The sequence below is a fragment of the Hakea prostrata genome, chromosome 3, assembly GCF_041222555.1.
Source record: "Hakea prostrata isolate BN-2017 chromosome 3, UWA_Hpros_2, whole genome shotgun sequence".
In the NCBI taxonomy this organism is placed as follows: Eukaryota; Viridiplantae; Streptophyta; class Magnoliopsida; order Proteales; family Proteaceae; genus Hakea; species Hakea prostrata.
This window is the reverse complement of record NC_142602.1, coordinates 35,904,597-35,916,845: the sequence shown is the minus strand read 5'-3', so window position 1 is coordinate 35,916,845 and position 12,249 is coordinate 35,904,597. Positions and strand designations below refer to the sequence as shown.

The 12,249-nt window shown below is 41.1% G+C and overlaps 1 protein-coding gene across 1 annotated transcript; it reads right to left on the bottom strand.

Moving 5' to 3' along the window:
* Positions 1 to 6,475: 6,475 nt before the first annotated feature.
* On the bottom strand, positions 6,476 to 11,224 carry LOC149022166 (endoglucanase 9-like). Its single transcript, XM_089150335.1, has 6 exons — positions 10,595 to 11,224; positions 9,958 to 10,265; positions 9,046 to 9,507; positions 7,762 to 7,897; positions 7,457 to 7,629; positions 6,476 to 7,364 (listed from the first exon to the last, which is right to left on the bottom strand). Exons 1-6 carry the CDS (start codon positions 10,977 to 10,979, stop codon positions 6,966 to 6,968), a joined length of 1,863 nt encoding a protein of 620 aa, XP_089006461.1. The 5' UTR covers positions 10,980 to 11,224; the 3' UTR covers positions 6,476 to 6,965.
* Positions 11,225 to 12,249: the final 1,025 nt, after the last annotated feature.

Genomic DNA, 12,249 nt, shown 5'->3' with positions numbered 1-12,249 from the left:
GGGTTTTAAACCGATGCCTTATAGTCGAATCTTGTTCTTGAATGTGGTGTATGATGCCCCCCAATCAAAAGATAATTTGTTGAAAGCCAATAATTGCATTGATTGAGTTGAAAATGATTACATCACGAACAAAATTGAAATCATCATCAAGGATAAAAAAAATTTAAGATGCCTGGCATTCCACGAACGATCCAACTCTTTCTGGGGGTTGATGTTCTTCAGCTTGTAAGCTCCTGAACCGACTGGTTTTACAACCATATAAGGTCCTTCCCAGGAAGGGTCCAATTTTCTTTGGTGGCGTGGGTCTGAAGCTAAGGTGTTTCTCAACACCAAATCTCCGACTAAGTACCAACGATTCTTTACTCGGGTATTATAATGCGACGCTATCCTTCTTTAATAATGTTGAGTTCGTGCTATTGCCTTTGCCCGAACTTCGTCCAACAAATCAAGACTGCCAAGCAGTCCTTGCTCATTCGCTTTTTCCTCGAACTCTCGATCCCGTAATGTCCCCGCCATTATCTCCACAGGTGCCAATGCTTCGGACCCATATGCTAACCTAAATGGAGTTTCTCCTGTGGGTGTTCGAACCGTAGTTCTATAAGCCCACAGTACATTATGAAGTTCTTCGACCCATAAAGCCTTGTCAGCTTCTAGTCTTCTCTTTATTCCTTCCAGCAGCGTTCGGTTAGTAACTTCTACCCGTCCATTGCTGCGGGGGTATGCCACCGAGGACATACGATGCTCGATCATATAAGTTCCACAAAATTGCTCAAATTGTGGACAATCGACCGAGTACCATGGTCGTGAACGATAATCTTTGGAATCCCAAAGCGATATATGATTGAATCAAGCACGAATTTCTCCACCTTTTTCTCAGTGATTGTTGCCAGGGCACTGGCTTCAACCCATTTTGTGAAGTAATCAATTGCTACTATCAGATATTCCCGTCCGCCTGATGCCTTTGTGAACTTGCCCATAATATCAATTCCCCACATCGCAAAGGGGATGGGATCTAGAATTGAAGTCATGGTTTCCGCTGGGCGCTTTGATACCGTAGCATGAATTTGACAATTGCTACATCGACAAACATATTCCATAGCTGCCTCTTGGATCTTAGGCCAATATAAACCAAGTCTTAGAATTTTGTGTGCCAGGGCTCGTCCACCCATGTGAGCCCCACAAATTCCTTCATGAACTTCAACCAAAGCTGATTTTGCTCCTTCGGGACTTATACATCTCATAAGGGGTCCAGAATAAGATCTTTTATATAGTCTTCCATTCTGAATGACAAATCTTGCTGATCGTATCTTGATCAATCTTGCCTCTTTCAGATCTTCGGGTAATTTGTCATCTCTCAGATATTCGACTATCGGATCCATCCAGCAACGCTTTGCTTCAATATAAGAAATTTCTTTCTCATGATAACTTGGAAATGTTATCTCTTCAATGTAGACCGAAGGGTCTAGATTTTTTTTCTTTGGCATTGGCTAATCGGGATAGCTCATCTGCCACTGTATTTTCATTCCTTGGAATCTGAGATATCTTCAAATTCGAAATTGCTTTTGAAATGCCTCGCACAATCTCTTGATATTTCTGCAAGCGAGGTTCTTTAATACCATACTCCCCCTGGACTTGGTTGACTATAAGTTGAGAGTCACTGTAAATAGTAACATCTGCCATGGACAATGCTTTTGACAACCAAAGTCCAGCCATCAAGGCCTCATATTCCGCTTCGTTATTACTAGCTTCGAATGCAAATCTCAAAGCATATCGAATAACAAATCCTGCTGGACTTTTCAATAGAATTCCAGCTCCTGCTCCATCCTTATTACTCGAGCCATCCACATATACCTCCCAAGTGGTTGGTATAATGGGATCTTCAATAGTGGTCTCCATTGGTGCAGTAGTTTCTACTACAAAATCGGCTAATGCCTGAGCTTTGATTGCCGTTCTGGGCTTAAAGCTCACTTGGAACTCACTGAGTTCGACCGACCAGGCCACCATCCTTCCAGACAAATCAGGTTTATTAAGAACTTTACTAAGAGGGAAAGTCGTAAATACCTCTATTGGATGAGCCTGAAAGTATGGCCGTAGCTTCCTGGCGGCTATCATGAGAGCCAAAGCCTGCTTCTCAATCTGCGAATATCGCGTCTCCGCATCAAGTAACACGTGACTCACATAGTAAATTGGCCATTGTTTCTTATCTTTCTCCTGAATAAGTATTGCACTGACCACCGAAAGGGACACCGCTAGATATAGCTGTAAGATTTCCCCCTTCTCTGGTCGGGACAAAAGCGGTGGTTGTCCCAGTGCCTCCTTTAACTCCTCGAAAGCTTTCTGGCATTCTTCAGTCCATTTTGCTTCCTTGCTGCCCCTCAAATCTTTGAGTGCTTTGAAGAATGGTAAACACTTCTCTCCCGATTTGGAGATGAAACGATTCAAAGCGGCAATTCTCCCTATTAAACACTGCACATCACGAACAGTTTTGGGAGCCTCCATATCAATCAGAGCTTGTATTTTGGCAGGATTAGCCTCAATACCCCTCTCTGACACCATGAAGCCCAAAAATTTGCCTGAAGAAACTCCAAAGGCACACTTTTCTGAATTCAGCTTCATTTGATACTTTCGCAGTACTGAAAATACCTCAGTTAAATCTGCAATATGATTTGCTCATGTCATCAACATAAGCTTCAACATTCTTCCCGATAAATCCTTGAAAATCTTGTTGACGGCCCTCTGATATGTAGCTCCTGCATTTTTCAGGCCAAATGGCATGACTTTGTAATAGTATCTTTCACGATCAGTCATGAAAGCCGTGAACTTAGAGTTTCATATCCTGCAGTCGCATCTATCAAGAGATCAATCGGAGGTAACGGATAGCAATCTTTAGGGCAAGCCTTGTTAAGGTCTGTGTAGTCTGTACACATCCTCCACTTCCCATTTGCCTTCTTGACCATTACCACGTTGGCTAACCAAATTGGTCATTCAATTGGTTCTATGAAACCAGAATTCTTCAGTTTTTCAACTTCGCCCCGAACGGCTTTGTATTTTTCAATGGAGAAATTTCTCCTTTTCTGGATAACTGGTTTCACCTTCGGATCTATCCAGAGTTTGTGCTCTGCTACAACCCGATCAATTCCTGGCATGTCTTCGGCAGACCATGCGAATACGTCACTATTCTGTTAAAAAAAAAACTTCAACTTATCCTTGAATTCCTCCAACTGCTCAGACCCGATATAAGTAATCTTTTTCTCATCCTCGGTACACAGTTGGATTTGTTCCAGCTTTTCCACTGGCTCAGGCCTTTGCATTTATGCTTCTTCCCAATCATCTCAAATTTCTATAGGTAGGGCAGTCACCCTCCTTGGGCCTTCCTTGTCTTTTAAATAGGCAACGTAACATTGCCGAGAGATCCTTTGGTTAGAGGAAACTTGACCAATTCTCATGTCAGTCGGGAATTTTATCTTCAGGTGTTTCGTCGAAACAATAGCACCTATCTTGGATAAAGATGGTCGTCCGAGGATAACATTATAAGCTGGCAGTTCCCGAACCACCAAAAAATTGATTCGGAAGATCGTCTCCTAGGGAAAAATTCCAATAGATAAGTCCAACTGGACAGATCCTTCCGCCACTGCAGATGATCTTGCAAAACCATATAAATGGGTGGATGATGGCTCCATCAAGTCATCATCCACCTTCAGCTTTTGATACACTTCATAAGAAATTAGGTCAGCTGCAGACCCTGTATCAACCAAAACTCTATGCACTTCTCGGCGCGCAATCTCTCTACCTTGATGACTATGGCATCATCATGAGGTAGACAAACGCCTCTTTCATCCTCCTCGCCAAAGGTGATAGAATCTTCACCATTTGGCTTCTTCCGCTTCTATGTCTCTCCGGTTCCGAAAAATTTAGATTTTGTCTTTAAACTCCGGAGTGATTCGGGTTCTGGACCTCCGAAAATTGTAAGGATCGGTGATTGAGTAGCATCAATCACCTCCTTGCCTTTTTTAGACTTCGGAGCCTCCTTTGATCGTTCTAAACTAACCAAACGATCTCTCTTAGGAGCAGCCTCGCGTGGCTCACGTGGCTCCTCCCTTCTTCTTCTTCTAACAAAGTTGGACAAGTGTCCCTGAGATATTAATCTCTCAATATCTGCTTTTAGATGACTACAGTCATTTGTATAATGACCATAGTCCTTGTGGAATCGGCAATATTTTTCTCAATCCTGCTGCTCTCCAGGCTTCAAAGGAATTTTAGGTGGCCACTTCAAAATATTTCGCCTTTTGATGATATTTAGAATATCAGCCCAAGGAGTATTCAATGGAGTATACTCACTTTTACCGGGAGATCTTTGCCGCCAAGCCTGAGGTTTTCCAACCCGATCGCGAACATTCTTCTTTGGCTTCTGCTTTTGCTCAGGAACCTTCTGTTCCTTAGTGGAGGCTTTGTTGTCTCCCTAGCGTGCATCTAACATCTCCATGATTTCAGCCTGCTTCTGGCATCTCTGTACCAACTCAGCATAAGTTGCAGGCATATCCTGTAGTAATAACTCCAGGAGTTTTCGATTAGTGAGTCCAGTGAATAGAGCAGTTTTTGCTACTTGCTCATCCAAATTCTCTATCTCCATCGTTACTCTGTTGAATATTTTCAAATACTCTCTGATCGATTCGTTCTTTCCTTGTCTGATGGTAAACAAGGTTTCTTCCGTTTTCTTGACCTAGATTCCACTCTGGAATCGCCCTATGAATTTGCGCTCCAACTCATCAAAGTTTACGATCCTTCTAGATGGGAGGTTCGAAACCACTTTTGTGCCGCTCCGGTTAAGGATGAATCAAAAACCTTGCAGAGAATTTCATCAGAATTACCTGCAACTACCATGGTCTGTTGATAATAGCCGATGTGGGCCGTAGGATCTCTGGAGCCATCGAATGTAGAAAAGGTAGGCAAACGGAAGTTGTGGGGAAACTGATATCCCATAATTGGCTCGGCAAAGGGGGTCTTCCGAATAACTGAGTAAATATCCTCGGTTATCCTTCCCCTAGCCAACTGCCCTAGTTTTTTATTGATGTTGGCCAATTCCTGACCAATCTGAGTCGGGTGATCTTCAGCAATATGATCACGACCTCGAACAACACGATCATCACGAGCTATTCGATCATCACGAACAGCCCGTCCATCATGAACATTCTGCTCATCGCGAACTGCTCGATCATCACGAACGGTTTGTCTAATAGTCGGCGAGTGAGTCCTCAGCCTTGTATTTGAATCGGTTGTACTTTCCTGTGCTCTGTCGAACCGATCGTCCCGCTTAGGTTGATCGTCCATCCTCCTAGGCCCTCGGTCACCTTCACGAAAGTTTTGACCGATATTCCGATCATCAGCCAATCTTTGATCACGTGGCAATGCACGCCTCCCTGAATCACGATGATCAGGCTCTTGTGGTAATACCACCCGTCTGGTGAGCATGCGGAGTGCTTGACTCACCTCCAAGAGTTGAATCTTTACCTGATTCAATTGATCTTAGAATGTCTCTGGAGGATTATGTCCTCCCTGACCACCATCTACTTCAAGAGGTGGAAGACTTCCTTGGGGAATATCTGGGTTATTCTCCCCAGGAATTTGAACACCGGTATCGCGCTGTGCAGCGGCTGCTGCCGATCTAGTCACCATGGCTTTACAAGTCAATTTCCCACAGACGGCACCAAATGATGCGTCCAAAATCTGCTCAGCCCTTAGATCTCCTTGTGATGACCTACAAAACAAAAGCGTCAGACGTGGCCCGACCGCGGGGGTCGGGAGTCCACCTCCGAAGGCTAAGTCAGTTGATGAACCTAATCACAAACGGCTCTGCTAGAAGCACAGAGCTAAGGAATGAAGAACTGAGAAAAGTAATCTAGATCGTAAGCCTCTGATAGTTTACGGCTACCAGTGTGTATATGGATCTGAGTTCTCCTCACCTTGTAGGCAAGTAAGATTTATATAGAGTGTACCTTCGAATCTCCTTCGTTGGATGCACTTGAGCCTTCTTCGGGTAGTCGTTGGATCTTAACAGTTAGATCCGTTGAGCGATAGACTTCTACTAATTTGAACTAGTAGAGGACTCCTGAGATAACCTCCAGGTTATTTGATGATTTTCCCTTCAATGATGATAAGTGACAGCTGCCAATTTGTGTCTGCCGTCATTAGGGTAATTAACCTAATCCATAAGTCGGATTAGGGCGTGCTTGTAGCTGATTTAATTTTCTTCCTCAGCAAGCTATCTTCTAGATTCGGTTTGCTCGGAAGCGAGTCGGTTCCCTTCGTCTCGACCGGGGTCGAGGGTCAAACCGAGTATGAACCCGATTCAATCATATTTCCTCCGTATCACGTCTAACCCATCTTTATAAATGGAAGGTATTAGAATCTAAACGAAGAAACATAGCTGTCATACGAACAACATTTCAAATATTAACTGAGAAATGATCCCCACATCTGTGAAACTGTGTTGGTATTTCAACTCAGAATACTGTCCATTTAGGAACAAGTAAATCTTGAACAAAATAGAGAAGCAAAAAAGTAAAAAATAAAAAGAACCCGAAATCTAGGTACAAGAAACTACAGTACTTATTACAACGATGCCTTTCTCTGTGGCTTTATATGTAGTACTAAATCCTTCTGGTTCAACTACAAGAGAAAAGTCTTTTATCACAAAATGAAATTTTCTTACAAAAGGCTTAAAAATTATGGAACCCCAGTGTTTCAAAAGAATACATGATACATACAAACTGTGTACTTAAATCCAAATAAAACAGACATGACAGGCCCAAAAATGACAGTTACATTCACTCCCATGGTTTAGAATTTTGCATATACTGTAGGATATTTCTTTCCTTGGGTGCAATCAATAGTCCCGAGTGCATCGCCAACACTTAGCTTACACAGGAATTTGAAGGGACAGGTTAGAACTGAACACTGACAACCTCTCATGGCTTCCATGGTGCTGGAGGTGGGGGAGGAGTTGGAAACATTGGAGGCACTGCTGAAAATATTGTGTTCTTGTCAATCCCAGGCTTCTCACCTGACAAAGCCACCAGAGCAGCAACTAAACCAGCATTCCCGGCAAGAGTTGGCTCTGTATAGTTATAGTTAGTGCGGACATCCCGGAACCCATCATGCTTGTCAGGGCCAGCAACCATGGCTCCAACAACTGTATTTGGATTTGGCTTCTTACTGTCTCTCCACTTCCATCCTCCCTTGCAGTTATACTTTACCCTATTCTTTGGGATTGATGCACCTCTGTGGTGTACATGTTTAGGATAGTGACTACCATAGCCAACAAGATAACTCATTTTTCGAGGATTCTTCCCAAGGATGTAATCGATCTGCCAGATACCAGATTTTTCAGCTTCAACAATCGCAACTATCTTCTACACAGTAGTCATGTCCTCGTATACAAAAATGAAAGGATACATACCTGGGTCTTAGCAAACTCACGTAAAACATCAGTTGAGAAGAAATTAGGTCCACAATACCACCCTGGTGTATCCGCAGCGTCAAGATAATCACTGTACACGGTAGCTAAGAAAGCTGCATTTACCACATACTGCAGAGGCTGAGGCCTTCCATGGTTTAACTGTATCAAACCTCCTGTAAGATGCACAAGGAAAAAGTAGAGAAATAACAGTTAACCGCAGATAACCAAGTTGCTTTAGAAACCTATCAGAAAAGATTGCTTTGGAGAAGGTACCAACACCATGGTCAATGAAATGGTGTGCAAACCTTTTGTACGATTGAAGCTGGTGAAAACAGGTAAATATGAGCACATGATTATGCTAGTCTGGTTATGGTAAGCCCTTAGCATTTCTTCATATGGATACCCAGGACTCAAGAACAGCCTCAACCTACTCAGAAGCACCTGACACAGTTTTGAAAAGAATATCAATCATGTAGGAGATGCAGAATGCTATTATTTGACATCATCTCATCTAATCTCATCTCATGCAAGTTCCTAGCATGGATGTGAAAATCCAAAGGAATATCAAGAAGTTAATTCAGGAAGTGATCAAAGAAATCTTTCCACGCAAAACAGAAACAAACATTTAAAAGCATGAGGCACCATAGCTGCCATGGCATCCAGGTGACCCAAGCCATTGGAGGGAACCTGGATGTCAATGCAACACCTGGACAAATGTAACTTCACATATTTAAACATTTACTTTCCAATATTTGTTATAAAGAAAACTAAGCATATTTGAAATGCTGAACTAATCCATCACATCCATTGACAGGAATGTTGTCCTTGCATGAGTTAAATGGTTCAACACTACAATCAAATCAAAGTTAATATTTTCCTTCCCTTTGAAAATCTGATCAACTCATAAATGTTAATTCCCAATTCAAATGCTTATTAGGTAGAACTATGGCTAGGAGCTTCCAGATATATCATTTAATGCATTCTAATAGACTTGGCTTGTGCAAGTTAACATTTTCATATATGAAACACACAAATCAAAACAATATACACTGGTTACCCTTCCCATAACATTATGAACATTAACATTGACTCACATGCCTACAAATAACTGAGTCCAGATTCTAAATCATTCGGTAATACTATTGTTTGTGGTGCTCCTTCAGTGGAGCCAAATAGAAGTGCATATGTTTGATTGGTATAAGGGAGTAAGAGCAATACACAAAAAATGAAAGCAAGCAGAACTAGCGGAAATAGAATGGTGGGGATGTTCAAAGCTCACAAATATAAGAATTCAAATGCTTTATCTGTAAGAAACTACAATGCCATAGAATCATTATAACACTCAAGTCAATAGCCTAGCCAAGTTTACCTTGAACTGAAGAGAGTTCTAAATGCATTCTGCGAACCCCACAAGAATTCAAGAAAGTTGTGCAAGAACTATAACATGGCACTGTAAAGTGTGAATTCCTCAGTCTAATTGTATGGTCATTTAAAGCTTGTCAACCTAGCCGCTCAGCTAAACCAGAGTAACACACAGATAATGACAGTCTTACAAAATAACATGAGACTCAGTGTCTCAATTTACTTACCTGAGCACCAGCAAGCTTGTTGTCCCAGCTAAAAACACCATAATCTGGGCCGCCCCAGAAAGCACCAGCATGTTTGGCTATGCCTGTTGTGGTAGCCAATTGAAGGTAGGAAGAATTTCCAGTAGCATAGTACAACCATGCTCCACCCCACACATATTCATCATAGTAATTAGTGGAATTGTAAAAATGTGAGGGGTCTGACCCTCCAGCGCTGTATCTACCACGCTGGTCCCTTGAAAACTTAAACAGTGTTTTGGCACCATGGACAAGTTTTTGGGAGTAAGCCTTGCTGTCTTTGAATACAATTGATGCAGCAGCTAAAGCAGCAGCCATCTCAGCAGCGAGATCAGAACAACTATGGCATTCATATACAGGTCGACGGTAATCAATATCCTCAGGTCGCATCCAGCAATAGTGATCATTAGGACTAGTGTTCCCTCCAGAAGTATCACCAACACCAACCTGAGGAAAAGAAGCCATTAGACTCAGAATTGAAGAGAAGGAGCAAGTAATTGCAGAGAAATCGCAAAGCCAAGCGCAAGATATTGCAGAAATCACACAGGAGGATCAACCCTAGAAAGCCTGATACCATGTGAAGAAACACAATCTGTGAAGTATATTCAATAACTAGAATACAGAAGTACAATGCTATATATACACGAACTACCCGTATACAATATGTGAGAAGACAATCATACCCTTACAGTCAGTACTATGAGACTGATCAGTTCAATCTCAAGATGAACAAGGTGAAAAGCATAACCGTGCAAAAAACCTTAATTCTACAAGAAACTACATCGGTATCTGGATACACACACACCAAGAAATGTGAAGTGATCCAAAATCAGCAGCACAAGAAAGGACACACTTTAGTGTCTCAGCAAAAAAAGGATCACGGAGTATATAATTTACCTGTGCAGCAACCTTGTCAATGGTGTCGGCAGAAGAATTGAATGTCTTTAGAAGGTAATCAGTTCCCCACTTGATAATCTCTTTAACGTGGTTGAGCTCCCCAGCAGCTTCATATTTTGCACTGTATTCAATCACACTCCAACTCAACATGGTCAAGCTGAAAGACTGAGGGAAGTTGAACTTAATGGCATCTCCAGCATCATAAAATCCACCAACTAAATTCCTATTAATCGCAGGGTCAGAAAGCCCATCTTTCATACAGGAATTTCCCCTCCATGAAACGTTATTATGCTTTGGAAGTCGCCCAGCTACAAATTTTAACAGAAAATCAATGAAACCAACCTATACATCAGGTTCTTTGACTAAAGATAGAATATAGTGAGCAAGTAAAGATCTCAAATTAAAAAAGGAAAGATGAGAAATTGTAGATCCAACGAAAATCCAGGAAACAAGAAATCTACTTGTGCACATCTTTGCGATAGGCGTATGAAAATAAAATAAATAAATAAATAACATTAGAAAATAAATGCAGGGGAAAATGGGAAATTGCAGATACAAGACAAACTAAAATGAGAGAACCAGATCTGGGTTCTTCCCAGAATGGGATCACTTATGATAGGAAATGAATGTTACTTACATCGCTGGGCATTGAAGAACATGAGAGCCTTGTGTAAGGCTCGAGTGTAATTATCAGGAGGTGGGTGTGGTTTGTGACGGTGAGGAACAGTCTTGATGATAAGTACGATAAATCCAGCAAGAACTCCAGCAGCAAGAATGGTACCCAAAGTCCAAACAAAGATCTTTCGGCTAACGATAATGCAACCTAGATCTACATATTTCTTTTTCTTCTTCTGCTCGCTTGGACCCAACAACCAGCTCTGTTGGGTCTCATCCAGAGCTCGCGAATTTAGAGCTGCACGATCGAAATCCTGCAAGTTCCGGCTCCGGTCATCGTCGGTCGCTGAATCTGCTGCATTTATCTCCAGGGGTCCTCCCCATGGATCACGCCCATACATGCTCATCTCTCTCTTGCTCTCTGTGGATCTACGAAGAAGCAAATGGGGGAAGTAGAGGGTGATATCTCTCTCTCCCTATGTTTTCTCTTCTTCTAATTTTGCAGATCAATCAACCAACAAAAGGAAAAAGAAGGGGCTGAAGAAGGTGAAGAAGGGGAGTACAAGCAAAGCAAGCTTTAATCGGCTTGCTCTCTCTCTCTCTCTCTCACTCACTTTCCTCTCTGTCAGTGTATGTGGTTTGTAAACTTTGTATATTATTTTGGAGGTGGGTGCTGTTTCTCTGATATTTTTTTAACAATTCTGGTTGCTGACATTGACTTCTCACTCGCCAAACAATGCTACTTCATCTTTCTATTCTCTTCCTTACCTATCTTCCCACCAACTACTTGGTTGTAACCTTTTTCATTTTGCAACCAACTTTGATGCGTCTCAAGTAAATGATATTGTGGATTTCCAAATAAATAAATAAAGTAAATAATATTATGGAATTTTTTTCTCTTTTTAAATTAAGGTGCCTTGAAAGTTCAAGGGTTTTTATGAACACTCATCTGTTGTAAATTTGTAATCACGAATGGGAGCTCAACATATCAATCGTACCTTTGGCCTTTTATTTAAGGTGTTCAAATATCTGAAATTGTAAAATGCACATTCACAATGCATTTTTATCCCTTAATCCCCTAACCATTAAGGTTGCAACTCAAAATAGTTATTTCAAGTGCCTTCAGACTGTATTCATTACTAAAAGAAAGACAACAAGGAGTGAGAAGGGAAAATTCTTATTTATAAAGGAACTTGTTTCTGAGTTTATATAGAATCCTAAAAGAAGGTTATTTCTTTGACAACACCTGCATACTTTTACCTAGCAATGGACTTCTAAATCAATGCCCATGATCCACGACCAATGTCTCAAGTCATATAAAGAAATATTATAATTAATATATATAAACTATATATTCCATAACTTGGTCTGGCTAGAGTTCAAGCTGGGCTCACATCGCACTGGAGTTCATACCATTTTGTGTGTGTGCAGTCTTTAATTTCAAAAATAAATAACATTGATGTAATGTATCAAAAAAAAAAATAATAACATAGATGTTTTCTATATATAAAACAAATAATCAGCTCTTCACTTTCTGATGTAATACTAAATTCCTATGACAAAATTCATATATATATAAGGGAGAAAATAAATAAATATATAATTATTTTAAAATAATATTTCACGGCTCTTAAGTTTTGAACATTTTTTAGCAATAGTGGATCATATATGTTAAGA